At 42.7% G+C, this 20,950-nt stretch overlaps 1 protein-coding gene across 4 annotated transcripts in view; it reads left to right on the forward strand.

Moving 5' to 3' along the window:
- MTF1 (metal regulatory transcription factor 1) overlaps positions 1 to 20,950 on the forward strand; it is a 52,151-nt gene that overhangs the window by 7,887 nt on the left and 23,314 nt on the right. For all 4 annotated transcript variants that reach the window (XM_073007464.1, XM_007979334.3, XM_073007463.1 and 1 more), the window contains exons 3-6: positions 14,730 to 14,968; positions 16,436 to 16,567; positions 19,804 to 19,877; positions 20,342 to 20,478. In XM_073007464.1, the coding sequence (XP_072863565.1) occupies positions 14,730 to 14,968; positions 16,436 to 16,567; positions 19,804 to 19,877; positions 20,342 to 20,478 (582 nt within the window). The remainder of the gene's footprint in view (positions 1 to 14,729; positions 14,969 to 16,435; positions 16,568 to 19,803; positions 19,878 to 20,341; positions 20,479 to 20,950) is intronic.

Raw genomic sequence — 20,950 nt, forward strand, 5'->3', positions numbered from 1 at the left:
TCTGTCTCAAAAAATAAAAAATAAAAATATCTCCCTATGAAATTTTATCTTGTTGATTTCAGTCCAATATTTGAGCTTGTGGGGGGGTTCATTTCAACTCCACAAACATTTAGAGAGCAAAATGCTGTTATGCTCTGTGGATGCTGCAGATGGTTGTGGTAGTAGATTGATAGCATAGAAGCAGAAATTGTTTACACCAGTAATCATAGCAACAAACACAATGTGGTAAATGTGAAGGAGAGGTACAAATATTGCACTGTGAGCACAGGGAAGCTCACCCTTAATTCTGGGATCAGGGAAGTCTTGTGAAAAAAGTGGCGTTTGAGCTGGTCTTAAAGAGTACATACAATTTAGGAAAAAAGCAGGAGGTTTTTCCAAGAGAGAGGAACAGCATGAAACAAGGAATGCAGGTGGGAAACAGGCCATTTTCAGGGAATAGCCAGTTGTCCTGTTACAACAGAGTCAGCACACTTTTTTCTGCATAGGGCTAAATAGTAAATATTCTGGGCTTTGCAGGCTATAAGGTCTCTGTTGGAACTACTCCATTCTTCCATTGTAGCACAAAAGCAGCCATAGACAATACATAAATGAATGAATATGACCAAGTTCTGATAAGACTTTACAAAAACAGGCAGTGGGGTGGATTTGGTTCACTAGCTGTAGTGTGTCGACCCTTAGACTAGAACATAGGAGTAGAAGAAGATAAGGATGGAGAGATAACAAAGATCCAAACATGGAAGGCAGTGATAACCTTCTATGGGTTTTGAACTGTAACTTTTCTAGAAATGGTGGGAAACCATTGGAGGTGTCTAAGCCAAGGCTAGAGTGGTTAGAAAGAGAATGTGGTTAGAGTAGCATTTTAGAAAGACTGGTCTGGCAGTAGAGGTAGCTTGGAGGCAGAGGAAAACTGGAGACTTTTTGCCCAGTTAGGAGACAGTTGTAGTTTATGTTTGGGGTTTCATTTAAATCTGAAGAAAGGATAGTGGCCTTGTTCATGAGAAGAATCAAGAGCTTTTGTAGAGGTATGAGAGAACTTCGTACATGTTATTGGAGTTTGATGAATGAGCCATGAGTTGGGCATGATTCAAAGGTTTTGAATAGGCCGGGTGCAGTGACTTGTGCCTGCAATCCCAGCACTTTCAGAGGCTGAGGTGAGTGGATCACTTGAGGTCTAGAGCTCTAGACCAGCCTGGCCAACATGGTGAAACCCTGTCTCTACTAAAAAGACAAAAACTATCTGGTCGTGGTGGTGCATGCCTGTAGTCCCAGCTACTTGGGAGGCTGAGGCAGGAGAATCACTTGAACCCAGAGGGCAGAGGGTGCAGTGAGCCAAGATTCTGCCACTGCTCTCCAGCTTGGGCAACAAGGTGAGAATCTTTGTCTCAAAAAAAAAAAAAAAAAAAAAAAAAAAGAGTTTGAATCATGTTGATTGAAAGGATTCATCCAGTTTTCCAAATTTGTTGAGTTTCTGCTGTGTCTTAGCACAGCTTTTTGATGGAACTTCAAATCTAGGTGAAGAGTTAAGCAGTTAAGAGTCTGTTGTGATAGATATTTTAACAGAGGTTTGTTCGAAGTGCTGTGTGCATGCTGAGGAGAAAGTGGCTAACTCTGCTCCCTGCACTCTCCAAATGGTGATCCCATTCATAGGAATCAAGAAAGATGGGAAAAGGAAAAAGTTTTGGTGGGGTAATTAATGAGTTTGGTAGGAGTGTATTGAACATATAGTCCTTGGAGAAAAGTAAGATGAACAAGTGGAAAGCTCATTGGAAACATGTATCTGAGGTCAAAGAAATGGTTTGGAGTTAGAATGGTAGTAGAAAGGGGCCTTCAAACTGTGGGTAGTTTACTTAAGGGAGAAGTAAGAGTTGGCCAGAGACTTCAGGGTTGGAAAGAGAAAGAGGAACCCAAGAAGATCACAGTAGTCAATGGGATGGGTCGACTGCAGTGTTGTGAAAGCTGAAGGAAGAGAGTGTCAACAAATGAGGATATTCCTCTGTGACCCTGCAGAGGGATTGAGGAGCCCCAAAGAAGCCATTAGTTCTGCTGGTTGTGCAGTTGTTCACATATCATGAGAAGACTTGCTGCAGAGCACTAGGGCTGAAGGCAGGTTTTGAATGATGAAGAAGTGAGTGAGTGATGAGGAAACAGGAGGCAGGAAATGTCAAGTTGGCCTTTTTTTTTTTTTTTTTTTTTTTTTAATGTTTGGTAGTTAGAGGAAGAAGAGTGATGAGGCAGTAGTAGCTAGCTCACGGGGATTGTATCATTTTTATTTAGCATAGGTAATTTGGACATGGTTTAGGACCTAAACTTTAGGCCATCCTCCGTTAATGATTACTGTGTGAAAGTGTTTCATGAGCGAATGGTCAGGAAACATTAAGTTAAACCAAGACAGAAATTTGTTGATTAGGACTTCTCAGAGCCTTTGATGTGCCACTAACTAAGAAGGAAGAAAACAGAATTTTTCAAATGCTTTAAACTTGAGAAACCATTTTTTCGGATCCAATTTCCAGGGATCAGTGTTTTGTGGAACACATTTTGGGAAATGCTGATCTAGGCAGAAAAGGAGGAGATGGTACAGAAGGAATGATTATGCAATCAGTGAAAAGCTGTCACTTTTCCACTTTGTACTATTCAAATTGGTTTATTCTATTTGCAAGTCTGGTTTGCTATTCATGTCTTCAGGTCATTGATAATCATATTGAATAGCACAGGGTCAAGGATATTATGAGCACTTTGTTCAGTTTGCTGGGGATTTAGCTCACTCCACTTTCCTCCCACCCACATTTTTCCATGCTATCCATGAGACCTTTGTGGAAGATGCTGTATTCTTGAAATCAGTAGGTTTGGGGTTGGGTGGAGTTTGAAGGAGAAGTAGCAGTAGCTTTCATCTTTGAAAGTCTTGCTTAATGACCAGACATTCAGGAGGCTTGCCTTCCTGAAGCACTGTCTTAGCTTAGCTTTTGTTTTGGCAGTGATTTTATTTGGGCATTAAAATCCACTTAATTGGCCTGAAGAGGCTGATGTTTATCACTACTTGATAACAGACTTCATGATCCTTTAGCCCTTCCTTAATCCTTTTCCTTTCGTTTTTTTTTTCAGCTTGGTTTTTGTTTTTTTTCCCTCCATGCACAGGTGTTACTCTTGAGAAATCAAATCATTTGATAACTAGTTGGTCTTCTTGGCTTCCCAAGCAGCTTATTTTCTGAGTCACATTTTAGCTTGAATTTCCTGTTTACTCTTGTTTTTTTCATTGTTTCATATAGTGTGGAGTTGGCTTACCTATTACTTCATTTTCTTTTCTTCATGCTTCTCTTATGCAAAAAATAAACCAACCAGAACCTTGCCACAGATAGTCTTTTCCTACCACAAAGCCACTGGTCATTCTGACTCAAATTTCACGTATCTTATTCTCATGCTTTTTATTTCATTACTGTCTCCCTCCTGATTTGGTAGCTTTGAGATCTATCTTTCTCTCTCTTTCTTTCTTTTTTCTTTCTCTCTCTCTCTTTTCTGTCTCTCTCTCGTTCCCTTTCTCCCTTCCTTTCTCTTTCTGTCTTCTTTCCTTTCCTTCTTGAGACAGGGTCTCACACCGTCACACAGGTTGGAGTGATTACAATGGTGGGATTATAGCGCACTATAACTTCAAACTCCTGGGCTCAAGCAGTCCTCCTGCCTCAGCCTCCCAAAGTGCTGGGATTATAGGCATGAGCCATGGCACTTGGCCAGCTTGTGAAATTTCTAATCAAAATATTTTCATTCTGCCCAAAAACAAGTTTGTGTTTTTTTGTTTTTTGTTTTTTGTTTTTGGTTGAGACAGGGTTCCATTCTGTAGCCAGGCTGGAGTACAGTGGCATGGTCATGGCTCACTGCAGCCTTCACCTCCCAGGCTCAAGCCATCCTGCCACCTCAGCCTCCACAGTAGCTGGGACCACAGACATGTGCTACTGTGCCGGCTACTTTTTGGTTGTTTTGGTAGAGAGGGGTCTTGCTATGTTGCCCAGGCTGGTCTCGAACTCCTGGGCTCATGCAGTCCTTCCAGCTTGGCCTCCCAAAGAATTGTCATTACTGGTATGAGGTACCATGTCTGACCCTTTAAGGACTTTCTACTCTAAGTCTCTAAGCAGCTGTGTCTTATTGTTGTTTGTTTGTTTACTTTTTTTTTTTTTTAAAGACACTGGGTCTTGCTATGTTTGCCTAGGCCATGATCATAGCTCACTGTAACCTGGAACTTCTGGCCTCAACCAATTCTCACTCCTTAGCCTCCTGAGTTGCTGGGATTAAAGGCATGAGCTACCACACCCGGCAACTGTGTTTTCTTTAGTTGGTTTGTGCGGTCCATTCTTGAATCCATGCCCTTCCAGAGAACCTGCCAGGACTGTCTGGTTACCTGTTCATCTACCTCTGTCTGAACTACATTAATGACGTGATATATCCTCCATAGCTAACTGACCTTGCCAGTTTTCTATAGAGTAGTTGGCCAAGAAGCATGAAAAAACCCTAGGAATCATATGCCAAATTTATTCTACATGATGCACCAAAGTATTCCAGTGCATTGATTAGGAAAGGTGTCGTTTTCTTTCAAGAAGCACAGTTACAGCTATTTTTTTTTTTTTTTTTAGATGAAGTCTTGCTCTGTTGCCTAGGCTGGCGTGATCTTGGCTCACTGCAACCTCTGCCCCTGGGGTTCAAGAGATTCTCCTGTCTCAGCCTCCCGAGTGGCCAGGATTACAGGCATGCACCACTAGGCCTGGCTAAATTTTGTATTTTTAGTAGAGACAGGGTTTCACCATATTGATCAGGCTGGTCTCGAACTCCTGACCTCAGGTGATCCACCTGCCTTGGCCTCCCAAAGTGCTGGGATTACAGGTGTGAGCCACCACGCCTGGCCTACAGTGATGCTTTTAGGCTGCTTGGTGTATTGCTCCTCAACACACTATGAACTAATTGTATGGCCAGTGGCATTCCAAGAGGAGAGTTATTTTTTTTAGTGTGACAGATTTTAAGTATAAGAATAATAGGAAAAATCTGACTCCAGTGTTTTGGAACCTTTTTGCAGTGTATGTCCTTTACTTTGGGAGACCTAGTTCCAATCTCATGCCTTATTATAAATTCCTTAGGCAGTAGAATGATCCACTCAGACAGACCAAGATGTTGTTGACTCTCTTAGAGGAGAACTACCCACTTTTTAGTCTTTGCATACTGTGATTACATTTCTTTGCAGATTCCCTTCTGAACTCCGATGAACTTGTAAGTGTGAGGTTCTGTAGGAATCCAGAGCAAGAAGCATTTTCCATTTACCCCCATATGAAGCCATTTTATCAGTGTGTCTGCATGTGTGTTATGTACCTCTCCTTAGTAATCAGCATTTCCATCACTCAGGTCCACTGGTCTGGAAAAGGGACTAGAGTGGTTTTGTGTACAATTGGGTTTCAAACTTGGTGCTATAGGAATTATAGGTCTCGATATACATTTTACATAGGTTGTACATTTTAAGTACTACTAACATTTTGCTATTATATGACATTGGCAAAAGAACTTGAATTTTATTTTTTTCCCTTCTTGCTTAAATCAGGCTTATTCGTTTCTTCTGTGATGTGCAAAGGGATAGTTTCAACCTAGGTTCCAGCTTTGTTCTGTTATGTACTAGCTATGTGGCCTTGGGCAAGCTGCTCTGTTTCCTTTTTTATAAAATTGAAATAAAAATATCCCATTGCATTTTGTGAAGATTAAATGAGATTTATTCATATGTAATATGTGTAAAACATTTAGCATAGTGTCTGGTGCATCATGGTTGTTCAGTGGATGTTCATTTGCTTTATTTTCTTCATAGGCCCCCATGGTTCTTGAAGGAGGTAAAGAGGTAATGTCCAGTTTCACAAGAGGTTAAAATATTCTTTGTTAGGTACTGTTTGGGAGGTGTTTTCTTCTTGAGACGAGCTTACATATAAACTGTGATTAGGTTGCAGGATAGCCCATAGAAATCTTGGTAACCCCTAATTAGCTGAACTGTTGTATTAATGCCACCGTGGAACATAAACCACCATTTATAACTGTGTTTTATTTATTTAATTTTTTTGAGACAGGGTCTCACTCTGTCACCCAGGCTGAGTGCAGTGGAGTGATTACAGCTCACTGCAGCCTTGATCTCACCAGCTCAAGCGATCCTCCCACCTCAGCCACCACACCTGTCTAATTTCTTATTTTTTTGGAGAGTCAGGGTCTTGGTATGTTGCCCATGCTGGTCTCCAACTTCTGGGCTCAAGCAATCCTCCCACCTCAGCCTCCCAAAGTGCTAGGTGAGCACTTACAGGCATGAGCCACCTCACTGGCCCATACAACAGTGTTTTAAAATGAGAACCTGTTTGTAGTCGCCTGTAGGCATTCTGTGGATACCAGCTCTTGCCACTCCTCTCTCTTATACTTGGCTTCCTTTGACTTAGTATCAGGCCACTGAAATTATTTCCATGGTGGGCATTTGGGGCACCAGGCAGAGCAAATGGCTGTCAAAGAATGAGGACTCCTATTTTTTTCGCAACAGTGATGGAGAGAGGGAGATGGCTGGCTGCTGAGTAACTGCTATGTACCAATCACTATGTTATGGGCTTTAATATAGTTTTTTTTTTTTTTTTTTTTTTTTTGAGACGGAGTCTCGCTCTGTCGCCCAGGCTGGAGTGCAGTGGCCGGATCTCAGCTCACTGCAAGCTCCGCCTCCCGGGTTCCAGTCATTCTCCTGCCTCAGCCTCCCGAGTAGCTGGGACTACAGGCGCCCGCCACCTCGCCCGGCTAGTTTTTTGTATTTTTTAGTAGAGACGGGGTTTCACCCTGTTAGCCAGGATGGTCTCGATCTCCTGACCTCGTGATCCGCCCGCCTCGGCCTCCCAAAGTGCTGGGATTACAGGCTTGAGCCACCGCGCCCGGCCTAATATAGTTTTGTATTTAATTTTCATAACAATCCTATAACATAGATGCTATTAGCCCCCATTTTACAGATGACAAACTGAGGCTTAGAAACACACAACTAGCAAATGGTAGAACTGAGATTTGAACTGAGGACTTTCTGATGCCAAAGCCTATGCTTTCTACCATCACACACCACTTTTGCAAAGATATAAGAATCAGGTATTGAGACCTGTTGGCTGTGAAAAGGGCTAAGAAATGAAGGGACAGCAGCATTTGTTCTGTAAGGGTAAAGGTTTGAAGTGTGGGGAACAGCTGGACGAAGTCAGCTCTCATAGTGGGGGATGGGAGGCCTGTCGAAATGAGGTCTTCAGGGTTCTTATATTTCTGAGCTTTTTGCTTGTCCGTTATGAAGAAGAAATTATATCAGTGCCAGTGTGGGGAATGGAGTTGGACACGGGGAGAGGGAAGGGAAGTCCCTAGTGATAGGGAGGAAAAGGCAGTTTCTACAGCCATAACAGCCAGGCCAGTCATTTATTTTTTAATTTTTTTAATTTTTTTTATTTTTTTGAGATGGAGTCTCGCTCTGTTGCCCAGGCTGGAGTGCAGTGGCGCGATCTCGGCTTGCTACAAGCTCCGCCTCCTGGGTTCAGGCCATTCTCCTGCCTCAGTCTCCCAAGTACCTGGGACTACAGGTGCCTGGAACAATTTTTTGTATTTTTAGTAGAGACCAAGTTTCACCATGTTAGCCAGGACGGTCTCAATCTCCTGACCTCGTGATCCTCCCGCCTCGGCCTCCCAAAGTGTTGGGATTACAGGCGTGAGCCACCGCGCCCAGCAGGCCAGTCATTTATTTATGAGAATGTTCATGTGCTAGGTGCCCAGAAGCAGGAACTCTCTTGTGGAATAGGGGGCTGTAAATGTGTGTAAAATCTACTTCTCACTTTCACTTTCTTTTCCTCTAGGACAAACCCAGCCAGCCTTTTTTTCTTTTTTCTTTCTTTTTTTTTTCTTTCTTTCCACAGGTGTTGACTTTTTTCTTTTTCTAATTTTTTAAAGCTTTTGCCTTCTGGGGTCGCAGTGTTTAATTTTCTCACTTTTGCTCATCCCATTCACCTTTCTTCTCTGATTCTGTTACCTTAACAAGGCAGTCATCTTTGTTAAATATTTCTGTATTCTAGAACTGCTCAGAACACTTTGTAAATCAGCATCAATTCTCTGAAAGCTCCTACTTTGTTCCCATTACTAGCATGAGACGCTGTCCTCAGTGAACCTAACCTGTGCTCCTTCCATGTTCCCTAACAGGGTAATCGACAGCTGTTTGAGGCCACTCGGGAAGATTAAAGTTATGCCTAGAGGCTGAAACTCTTTTGGAGGAACACTTTTTTTTTTTTTTAATGGAATCTTTGGTAACATTAGGTTCATATTATAGATACTCGCATTCCTTTTTTTTTTTTTTTTAAATGGGGACTCACTCTGTCATCCAGCTGCTCATGTCTTTAAATTCAGGTTGGGGATCACCACTTTCAAGAAGCCTTTCTAAGGTCATTGAAGTCTAAGTTAGACGTTTCTTTGATATATTCCCATAGTATGCTGAATATCTGTTAGTACAACTTCTCAAACCATATTGTTCTTGTTCGATTCATTTGACTTTGAGCTCTTTGAGAGCAGGGACAATTTTTTTTTTTTTTTTTTTTTTTTTGGTATTCCTAGCACCCAGGACAGTGTAATTTCTGGAACATAATTTTTAGGATGTATGAATGATAAACCTTAGTTGTACTGAAATGTTCCAAATGTTGCAATACCTCCTGTATGTAACCATGAAAACCTACACGTTTTTTGCAACTTCCTGCTCTGATCCAGTTTGAGGAGGTTTAGTTTTCCCTTTTTGTGAAATTTTGTGCTATTTTAAAATGATTCTGAAAGACAGAATAGTGACTTCTTCTTCCTCCAAATGAGGTGAGAGATTACCCGTTTATTCAGCATTTTATGGGGGGAGCAGGCATTTGCTTTGACAGTGAACTGTCTCCCCCACTTTTAAATAGAAATATTTTCAGGTCGGGTGTGGTGGCTCATGCCTGTAATTCCAACACTTTGGGAGGCTGAGATGAGAAATTTATTTGAGGCCAGGAGTTCCAGACCAGCCTGGCTTAACACAGTGAGACCTCGTACTCTACAAAAAATACAAAAATTAGCCAGGCATGGTGGTACATACCTGTAGTCCTAGCTACTCAAGAGGCTGAAGTAGGAAGACTGCTTGAGCCCAGGAGGTTGAGGCTGTAGTGAGCTGAGATCATGCCACTGCATTCAGCCTAGGTGACAGGGAGAAACTCCGTCTGTTCAGTCAATCAATCCATCAACCAATTATAAATAAAGATCAAACAAATACTTTTCCCAGTCTGTGTCCTTTTCTAACTTGCTATCCCCTCCCCCTCTCTTTCTCTCTCTCCTCAGCCAAGTTTCTGGAAAGTGTAGTTGATATTCATTGTCTTACATTCTCACTTCTGTTCCTACCACTCCAGTGAAGCTAGTTGTGCTGAAGCAATTATGACTTTGTGAGTCAGCTAAATCCAAGAGGTATTTTATCAATCATCTCTGCTACATTTGACCTACTTGACCATTCTCCTTGAAACTGTTCCTTTGTCACATGTCACTTGTCCTTGTCACTACCTTTTCAGTCCCACTGGTTTTGTTCATTTGTTCATTCATTCAAAAAATGTAAATCAAGCACCACTTCTCCACAAGGCTGGTCCTGGAAGTTGTGTCAGTGAACAGGATAAACATGGTCCCTGCTCTCATGGAGCTTACAGTCCAGCCGGGAAGTAGCTATTCATTCATTTAATTGGACAAATATTTATTTAGTGCCTGTTGTTTTTCAGATACTGTTGTGCCTACCATGAAACATAATGATGTAAATGGTTTAATCATGTAATTATGGCATCTTAATTGTATCATGTGCTTTACAGAAAGCCCTGAAAACCTATAATTAGGATACCTATTCTAGTTTGGGATAGAAGTAAGGGTCAATCAGGAAGTTTCTAGAGGAAGGGTCATTTAGTGGAAGCCTGAATTGTGCAAGTGAAAAAACCTGGATGGGAGCAGAGTTTGGCGGGGCAGGGAGACAGGAGGGGGTAGTTAATTATTTGTTGCAGTTACGCATAAAGGTATCAACAGCTGTAGCATCTTAAGAGTGAAATTCTGCTCTTATCATTCAGCATTGTTGTAAGCTTTATGGTTGAGACATGCAGACTCCTTTATCCCAGCATCCACAGTCCCAGTTCTCCTTAGTGGTGAGTGATCATTTTCAATTCTCTATCTGGCAGCACTAAAGAGGTTTTTAGTCTTGATGGGAAGTCAGAATATATGCATGAGACGATAATGAACAGTATAAACTAAGTGTCAGATGAGTGGTATAGTAAATATTACTGGCATTCAGAGAAGGGTACTGTCATGTAGACGTGGAGTGATTGTGAAGGAGCTTGGAGTTCCTGAGGCTTGCGTTAAAGGAAGAGAAGGACTCAGAAAAGCAGAGAAGAAAGGATCTAGGCATTTCCAGTAGAGAAGGAGAGAACAAAGTCAGGGAAGTAGGAATCAGTCTTGCAAATGGGTAAAAGTGTACTGTTGCTTATAGGCCTAGACAGAGTCTTCTGTTTGGCTGCTTACCAAGTAATGTGATAGAAGACAGAAGAAGCCCTGGAAAGATCTTTGAATGTTAGGCAAAGGAATTGGGACTTTTATCATTTGAGCAGAGATGACATGTGGAAAACTGTTTTAGACTTAATCTGGCAACAAATGACTGCAAAGCTAGGTCCTGAGACATGAGAAGAATGCCTGGATTAGTGGTTCAATAAGGAATTCAGTTTAACAAATATTTATGGAGCTTCTCCTGTGTGGCAGTGGAAAGAGAACCCAATGAACAGGTGAGAGCACTTGACTAAGGAACCTAAAGACTTGTACAAGATCAGATGGGGGTTGGACAGGTGGGGGAGGGGTGGGAAGGGAGACAGGAGGAGTAGGGGCCCTCCCTACTACCCTACTCCCACAGGTTTCAGAGGTTAGCAAACTGTGGCCCACAGGCCAGATCCATCCGGTTACTTGTTTTTGCATAGCCCTTAAGCCTAAGAATGGTTTTTACATTTTTATATTATTTTTTTAATCAAAAGAGTATGTCATGATATATGAAATTCAAATGTTAGTGTCCATAAATAACGTTTTTGAAACAGAGCCTTGCTGGTTCATTTACGTATTGTCTGTTGCTACTTTAACATGCAGAGGTGACTAGTGACACAGACCATAAGGCCCACAAAGCCTAAACTATTTTTTGTTTAGCCCTTTACAGAAAACTTTGTCCATCCTTGAGTCACACTCATCCTTATCTCAGATCTCTTCTCTGAAACGAAATGTCCCTCTCCTACCTGAGGCTTTCCCCTCCTCCCGAGCGTTTGAATGTTTCTCTTCTTCATTTTCCTCCTTAAATCCTCAATTTCTTCTTCCAGGACTTTTCTGCCCCCAAATATGTTCAAGAACTGACTGACTTTAAAAAAAAAAAAACCAGGCCAGGTGTGGTGGCTCAAGCCTGTAGTCCCATCGCTTTGGAATGCTGAGGCAGGAGGATTGCTTGGGGCCAGGAGTTCCAGACCAACCTGGGCAACACAGCAAAACATTTAAAAATTATCTGGGTGTGGTGGCATGTGCCTATAGTCCCAGCTACTATGGAGGATGAGGAGGGAGGGTCACTTGAGCCCAGGAGTTTAAAGTTATGGTGAGCTATGAATACACCACTGCACTCCAGCCTGGGCAACAAAGACCCTGTCTCTTAAAAACAAAAACAAAAAAACTTTATCAACTCAGGAGTTCACTTGTGCTGCTGTACTTCATCTCTAGCCTCTACCTCCACTTTACCTTTCATTCAGTCACCTGCATCTGGACCCTGATCCCAGTAGTCTGCTGAAACTAGTCTTGCTAAGTCATTAGTGAATTCCTAGCTGCTGGATCCAGTCACTTCCCCAGTCTTTACCTTCCTTGTTTTCTCTGACATTTAACATGTTGATCATGTTTCCTTGAGACCCTTTTTCCTTTAGCTCCGGTAACATCATTGTTCTTGATTGCTCTGTCTCAAAAAATAAAATATATATACACACACACACACACACACACACACACACACACACATATACACATATACATACCTATATATATACACACACACATATATATGTTGAACAAAAGTGCCAGAATTCAGTCTTCTGCTGCCAAGTCTAGTACTTCTACTGCATCAGTATAGATATAAGGAATGTTTGGGAGATGAGAGACAAAATTTGGAATCGCTACACCTATGCTTAGAGGTAAAGGGAAAGAAGTGTCTCAGAGAAGGAGTTAAAGAGTGCCCCAAGGCATTACTATGTTGTGAAGGACAAGTTTTCAGACATTGAGGACATGATCAATGAGATATGTTTGCGAATAGTCAAGGAAAATAGGGAAGGACGAAAGAATTTGACTACCGGGAAGTTAAGAGAATAATTTCATACAGTGAAGCCATCTTGCCAACTGGTTAAGAAATACGTGGGCATTAATGGAAATGGAGGCACACATGTCAACTGCCATTTTTTAATTTAAAAAAATTTTTTTCTTTTATTTCTTTCGTTTCTAAATCAGCCCAAAATGTTATTATTATTTTTTCTGTCACCTAGGCTGGAGTCCAGTGGTGTGCTCACAGCTCACTGCAGCCTCAGCCTCCCAGGCTCAAGTGATCTTCCCACCTCAGCCTCCTAAGTGCTGGGACTGTAGGCATATGCCACCACGCCTGGCTAACTTTTGTGTTTTTTGTAGAGATGAGGTTTTGCCATGCTGTCCAGGCTGGGATTTTCTTTATTAATACTTTTATTTTTATTATTGTTTATCTACTTTTTCTTCCCTCTTTTTTTTTCTTTTTTGAGGTCAGGTCTGGTTCTGTCCGCCAGGCTGGAGTGCAGTAGCAATCATAGCTCACTGTAACCTTGAACTCCTGGGCTCAAGCAATCTTACCTCAGCTTCCCAAATAGCTGGGACTGTAGGCACATGTCACCATGCTCAGCTGATTTTGTGGTTTTCTTTGTTTTTGGTAGAGACAGGGTCTTGCTGTGTTGCCCAGGTTGTCTCGAAATCCTGGCCTCAAGTGATCCTCTTGCCTTGGCCTCCCAAAGTGATGGGATTACAAGCATGAGCCACCACACCCTGACTTCTTCCTCTTCCTCTTCCTCTCCCTCTTCCTCTCCTTCTCCTCCTTCTCCTTCTTCTTCTCAATTCACTTTATTTTTCTTGTGTAAAATCCGTGTGTTGTAGCCACAGTTGGAGCCTGGATCCTCTGCACAGAGACTGTGGTGTGGGTCTTGATGAGGTGGTCAGTGAATTTCTGATAGGGAGACTTGGTAAATACAGTCTTTTTCCAGAGATCGGGGTCAGGTAGCTATAGGTCTTAGAGGTGGCCTAAAGGGTGGCTTTGGTGAAGTTGTCCAGGGTAGCAGTGCAGCCCCTGGCGGAGGTGTAGCAGTTGTCAATACCAGCTATCAGCAGCAGTTTCCTGGGCATAGGGGCCAAGATGATGCCAGTGCCTCAGGTGGGGTGAGGGAGGGATAAGGTGTACCAGCACAGAGCCACAGCAGCCTGTCACCTTGCAAGGGACAGCATGGGGCTTGCTGATCTTGTTCCCCCAGTGGCCTCTCCAAACAGGAACAGTGGAGAGCTTGACCAGGATCATGGCCCCTTGGATAGCATTGGCAACCTCCTTGGAGCACTGAACATCCAGACTGATGTGGCCACTGTAGTCCCCAATGGCCTTGAACCTGGTGTACTGGCCAGTGCGGGTCTGCTTTTGCAGAAGTGTAGTCTTCAAAACCTCATCCTTGAGAGGTGACCCCAGCAAAAAGTCAATGATCTCAGACTCCTTGATGGGCAGGGAGAAGAGCTAGATCTTCTCCAGGGACATGATCTTTGTGTCCTGGACCAGGCAGCTCAGCTTGGTGATGTGCATCCACTCCTTGTTCTCAGCCTTGCCTCCGAGAGCTCCATGGCCTCAGCCCTGGCTCCTGGCCAACCACAGCCATGACCCTGGCCCCGGTATCCCTGCCAAACAAAGTCTCTTGTGAAGCTGCTGGGCCTCCCATTCCAGGCCCTCCGCTGCACTAGAGTCATCTGCCATTCAGTATTTGTCAGAGAAGCAGCTTTTTTTTTTTTTCTTAACCTTCTACCATGAGGTGAATAATTGACTCGCCTTTCAAGAAGTTTGATGGTGAAAGGAAACAAGAGATTGGCAGTTTAAGAATTATCACATCACCAAATCTTCCAAGAAATTTGCAATATGTTGTCATTTTGTAGGCTTGAAAATATGCAGTGGAAACGATCTAGGGAAATATGTTTGATGGTTAAGTATGTAAATTTCAAGATGTTTTAAACTCAATTTAATATTGGTCTATCAAGTTGTAGTTCTGGAGGTCAGGGTGTTTAGTCAAGCCTTAAAATAAGTTAAGATCTGATTTGAATACAGGTAGCTGTAACAGTATAGTATACTTTTAGTGCATAGATGTATATAGAGTCTGAAAACACTCTTATATTCATTTAGAATATTCATATACATATAGACTTATTTCTTCCCCATAAATCATTATGTGTTGTCCAGGTATGATTTGATCAACAATAAGGTTTTTCCACTTTGCTGCTAGAGGCTGTTTTCTGTGTTTATGATGAAAACCCATTTGTATTGTCTACAACGTCTCTTGGGAGCTGAGCTCTGGGTCGGAAAGTTAAGCCCTGGGCAGCTCTTTTGTCCTGTTGATGAGGTGTCTTCTGTCTGCCAGGTAAAGCGGTACCAGTGTACCTTTGAGGGCTGTCCCCGCACCTACAGCACAGCAGGCAACCTGCGAACCCACCAGAAGACTCACCGAGGAGAGTACACCTTTGTCTGTAATCAGGAGGGCTGTGGCAAAGCCTTCCTTACCTCTTACAGCCTCAGGATCCACGTGCGAGTGCACACGAAGGAAAAGCCATTTGAGTGCGACGTGCAGGGCTGTGAGAAGGCATTCAACACACTGTACAGGTCAGCTTCATCTCCGTTGCTCTGCCAGCCTCTGACCTTGACCTTGTGACTGCAGGGCTCTTTCTCCTTGCAGGGGAGAGTTATTCACTTTCAGGGCTTTAAAAGACCACAGCTGTGTTCAACTATGTAAAATTCCTTTCTGCCAGATCTCAGAAAATGAAAGAAAAAATTTAAAAAATGCATTAGAGAAACTTGTTACTTTTTTTTTTTTTTTTTTTGAGATGGAGTCTCGCTTTGTCGCCCAGGCTGGAGTGCAGTGGTGCAATCTCAGCTTACTGCAAACTCCGCCTCCCAGGTTCATGCCATTCTCCTGCCTCAGCCTCCCGAGTAGCTGGGACTATAGGCGCCCACTACCAAGCCCGGCTAATTTTTTGTATTTTTAGTAGAGCCAGGGTTTCACCATGTTAGTCAGGAGGTCTCGATCTCCTGACCTCGTGATCCGCCCGCCTTGGCTTCCCAAAGTGCTGGGATTACAGGTGTGAGCCACGGCTCCCGGCCTTAGAAACTTGTTACTTAAAGATGAACGTATCTTGGGCTGGTTAGAAGTGACAGTACGTTTGTATTTAGATTTGCATCTCATGGAGCAGCATTCTGGCCTGGGCATTTCAGTGCTTGGCATAGAGTACTATCTCCCCATGGCTCAGGATCTTTGTACTAAGGCTTCTGTCCTACCTCAGCTTGAAGGACTTTTGTATCCTGAGAAATGAGGAGTGGCCCATTCAGTAGCCAATTCTCTTTTTCATGTTTGTATCAGGAGACTTAATAGTCTTCAGTATTGAGTATAAAGTAATAGAAATAACAATAGCTAACACTTACAAAGTACTCACTATGTGCTAGGCATGATTCTAAGTGCTAGTCCCCATAGCAGCTGATAAGTAAGTGGAAGCACAGAGGGGTTCTATAACTAGCTCAGGTTTCCCCATCCAAGCAGGATGTGGGGTCAGAATTTGAATCCGAGGAAGTCAGTCTCCAGAGTCACACTCATATCACTATGCTATTCTCTACATTTCTTTTGGGGCAAAATATGTTGGATACTAATATGTTATGGGTATAGAATTCTTACGCACTTGATCCTGAAGCACATTAAACTGGCATAGGGAGGCTCTGTAGAACTTTATGACAAAGGGAGGCCGGGCACAGTGGCTCACGCCTGTTATCCCAGCACTTTGGGAGGCCCGAGGCAGGTGGATCACCTGAGGTCAGGAGTTCGAGACCAGCCTGGCCAACACTGTGAAACCCATCTGTACTAAAAATACAAATATTAGCTGGGCGTGGTGGTGGGCTCCTATAATCCCATCTACTTGGGAGGCTGAGGCAGGAGAATCGCTTGAACCCAGGAGGAGGAGGTTGCAGTGAGCTGAGACTGTGCCATTGCACTCCAGCCTGGGTGACACAAGCGAAGCTCCATCTCAAAAGAAAAAAAAAAGAGTTTTATGACAAAGGGAATTTCTCTGAAATATTTTGCAGGCTGAAAGCACATCAGAGGCTTCACACAGGGAAAACGTTTAACTGTGAATCTGAAGGCTGCAGCAAATACTTCACCACACTCAGTGATCTGAGGAAGCACATTCGAACCCATACAGGGGAAAAGCCATTTCGGTAGGTCTTACTGTTTGCTATTTGTCACTGACCGGGTTTCAGCTGGGGGTCTTGATACACTTTGAAATTTTTCAAAAGAGAAAGAAAACTCCCTTTACTAGCTCTTTCTTTGGCAGCGTTAACTCACCCCAGGATAGCTGTAACCAACCACTGCAGATTAGAGGGGTGCTGGTGGAGTCCAAGAACATCCTTACTCTGTGGATGATGGCCTTTCTGCCTCATTGTTTCCATTTATTTCCAAGAAGCATTTGTTGAAACTCACTTATATGGTAGGTACTTTTGTTAGTGCTAGAGAATTACTCAGAAGCAGGCCTTCTTCTTAAGAACCTTTGTCTGGTGACAAAAAACCCACAAAATTTGTGGATAATGTCTGAGGCTGCAAGATGGCCAAAGTGCTTTGAGCCCAGAGGAGGGATACCTAAGAATCAAGGAGGGGAGGGGATGAGGAGACAAGAGAGGAAATGAGAGGTAGGGATGCTTAGCTTAGTGGTGCAGTTGTTACTTGTTCAAGTTATTGCTTTGTAATAATATCTCGTGTGTATACACAAACATATAGGAGCATCCATTTTTATTCATATATGTCAACATATGTATATCAAATAGATACACATACTATAAACTTGAAGGAGGGACTTTGGTTATCTACTTTTTTCTCTGCTCATAGTATATAACATGATTCTGGGCGTTTAATAGGTGTTCAAAATCAGCTTTGGGATGATTATATGACATTTTAAATGAGATAATCAGTTTGTAAGGATTTGCCCTAAATGTAATATAGATAGATATATTGCCGAAAACTGCCCATAAACAATGTCTTTGAGGCCGGGCATGGCGGCTCACGCCTATAATTCCAGCACTTTGGGAGGCCAAGGCGGGTGGATCACTTGAGGTTAGGAGTTTAAGACCAGCCTGGCCAACATGGGGAGACCCCATCTGTACTAAAACTACAAAAATCAGCCAGGTGTGGTGGCACGTGCCTATAGTCCCAGCTATTCTGGAGGCTGAGGCAGGAGAATTGCTGGAACCAGAGAGGCGGAAGTTCTCCACCGCAATCTGGTGAACTGAGATTGTGCCGTTGCACTCCAGCCTAGATGACAGAGTGAGACTCTCTCAAAAAAACATAAATAAATAAAAATAATAATGTATTTGAATTTTGTCAGGGGATATCACAGTTATATTCAAGGCATTAAATATGCTACCTGTTCCTTCTTAAACCACTCATTTTATCAGAGTACTTAGAAACAAAAAGTCTTAGGGACAGTCAACTCTTAGATGCCAATCAAATGTAATTGTGAGCTGGGCGTGGTGGCTTATGTCTGTAATCCCAGCACTTTGAGAGACTGAGATGGGAGGATCACTTGAGCCCAGGAGTTTGAGACCAGCTTGGGCAACATAGTGAGATCCCAACTCTACAAAAAATTTTAAAATTAGTTGGGAGTGGTGGCGCATGCCTGTGGTCCCAGCTGTTTAGGAGGCTGAGGTGGGAGGATCGCTTGAGCCAGGGAGGCCAAGGCTGTAGTCAGCTGTGGTTATGCCACTACACTCCAGCCTGGGCAACAGAGAGAGATCATGTCTCAGAAAAAAAAAGGAATTGTGTTTTTAAGTTACAAATGTATTCCTGAGTCATGATCCCTTTAAGGGCAAGAGTAGTTAGATTGTAATTGGTTACTCTACAGATGGATGCTGTGAAACTTAGATTATTCCCTCCCCATCTCCACCCCATAGGCTGCTGAGAGGACTCTGATTGCTATCCAGTCACATGCATTTCTCTTTGTGATGATTAAAACTGCATTTTTCTTGAATATTCAGTGAGACTTTAGACATGAAGATGATTATATGTAATTAAAAATGAAAATGCTGTAGAGAAGCTTTCTATTTAAAGAAATAAAATATTTTGGTTTATAAGAAAATGCATTCATTCATATAAGTAATTAAGGAATGTCTGCTATGTGCAGGAGCTACAGAAAGAGCTACGTGGATCCTGTACTCAAGTAGTTTACACTCTAGGAAAGCAGATACCAGATGTATCTACAGAGAAAATAAGATTGGAAATGAGAAGTGCCATAAAAGAAATGTAAAGAAATGCCTTAGGAGTTCTGAGGAGGGAAAGATTCCTTTTAGCTTTGGTTATCAAGAGTAAAAGAGAATGAAGTAGATCTCGACACACAAGATTATAGATAAGTTACTTGAGCCTGTCTTCTGATTGATTTTGTTCTTATATTTCAAGCCATGTGCATATTTGAGAGCCACTTTGCTCACTCTTGATATTCCTAATGTTGCACTGGCAGATTTTTCATATGGACTGTCACTGTCAATAGAGGTCTCTTTTTTTTTTTTTTTTTTTTTTTTTTGAGACGGAGTCTTGCTCTGTCACCCAGGCTGGGGTGCAGTGGCCGGATCTCAGCTCACTGCAAGCTCCGCCTCCCGGGTTTATGCCATTCTCCTGCCTCAGCCTCCCGAGTAGCTGGGACTACAGGCACCCGCCACCTCGCCCGGCTAGTTTTTTGTATTTTTTAGTAGAGATGGGGTTTCACCATGTTAGCCAGGATGGTCTTGATCTCCTGACCTCGTGATCCACCCATCTCGGCCTCCCAAAGTGCTGGGATTACAGGCTTGAGCCACCGCGCCCGGCCTCTAGAGGTCTCTTAAGTAATTCATCAAAAGACTTTTGTTGTCAGGGCTGTCAACATGGGCCTTACCTGTAGGGCAAGAAGTACTTATCCTGGGCTTCGGTTCCCTCTGATCCCAGATATGCCACCTTACTTTTTCAAGGACCTCTCATCATTCCCATTCTCTAAAACCAGTGTCATTGATCCGATCTTAGTGTTCTGAATATTTGTTTTAGTTTGTATTTATAAGAGATGTTCAGAGGCCAGGCGCATTGGCTCACGCCTGTAATCCCAGCACTTTGGGAGGCCAAGGTGGGCAGATCACAAGGTCAGGAGATCGAGACCATCCTGGCTAACACGGTGAAACCTTGTCTCTGCTAAAAATACAAAAAAAATTAGCCAGGCGTGGTGGTTGGGTGCCTGTAGTCCCAGCTACTCGGGAGGCTGAGTCAGGAGAATGGTGTGAACCCAGGAGGCAGAGCTTGCGGGGAGCCGAGATTGTGCCACTGCACTCCAGCCTGGGGGACAGAGCAAGACTTGGTTTCAAAAAAAAAAAAAAAAAAAAGATGTCCAGGGTAACGGTCTATTAGCTAATGACTCCTGTTTCTCTTTGCTTAACAAATTTAGGTGCGATCACGATGGCTGTGGAAAAGCATTTGCAGCAAGTCACCACCTTAAAACTCACGTTCGTACACATACTGGTGAGTTTAGGCCAATTTTTATTTTTTATTTTAACATTCATCAAGCCTGTAACTATCAGTTTTCCATTGAGACCTGTAGAGCTAGGTGGATATACAGAGACATAGAGTCTGTATATATTCAGGTGAGCCTAATTAGCTCAGCCTTACCTAGAATGTTTGGGTTTCTGTCAGAGGCGGACCTCAGGTGTTCAGCCTTAAGAAATGAAACCAATACAGAGACACTCTAAAAAAAACAATCTGTGAGAAAGAAATCTTCTCTTTAAACTTCCCAGCAGCAGTCATTCCCAGTGCTTTGCTCTGCATTGAGTTTTAGGACTGAGATGATTAATGTGTAATTTATTCAACTTTTAACAACTGTTAGCCAAAGTTTCTTAAAAATACTTACCTCTGTTAGGGAAAGGTAGATTTCTTAATCCAGTGAAATGACTTTATGGCAAATTAACATGACTTTGTTATTCTTGCAGGTGAAAGACCCTTCTTCTGCCCCAGTAATGGCTGTGAGAAAACATTCAGCACTCAATACAGTCTCAAAAGTCACATGAAAGGTCATGATAACAAAGGAGCCTCATACAGTACACTTACACAACACAATGGATCAGAGGTGTGTAGTGTTTTTGTCTCTTGATCTGGGTACCACAGAACATCAACAGTTGTTTGTGTATCACAATCAAAGGTTAAAATGTCTTCTCTGTATATCTGTTAGTGAGAGGGAAGAAGTCAGGGTCAAGATCAGTGTCTTGACTTGTGTATTTTACCACCTACTCAACGTCTCCACCCAGATGTCATCTACTCTTGTCAAACTTAACATGTTCAAACCTGTTCTTCCTGCAGTCTTCCTCATCTTGGTAAATGGCAGCCCTGGTTTTCTAGTGGCAGAGGCCAAAAATCTTATAGTCATTCTTGACTCTTTTTCCCCTCACACTCCACATCTACCAGCAAAGTCTGCCAGCTCATCCTTGATAATTTATCTAGAATACTATCACTTCTTCTGATTACTTTATTCAGTCTACTATTGTCTTTTTGCCTGGATTATTGCAATAACCTGTTAAGTGAGCTTCTTAGGACCTTTTCCC

The sequence above is a fragment of the Chlorocebus sabaeus genome, chromosome 20 (genome assembly GCF_047675955.1).
Source record: "Chlorocebus sabaeus isolate Y175 chromosome 20, mChlSab1.0.hap1, whole genome shotgun sequence".
In the NCBI taxonomy this organism is placed as follows: Eukaryota; Metazoa; Chordata; class Mammalia; order Primates; family Cercopithecidae; genus Chlorocebus; species Chlorocebus sabaeus.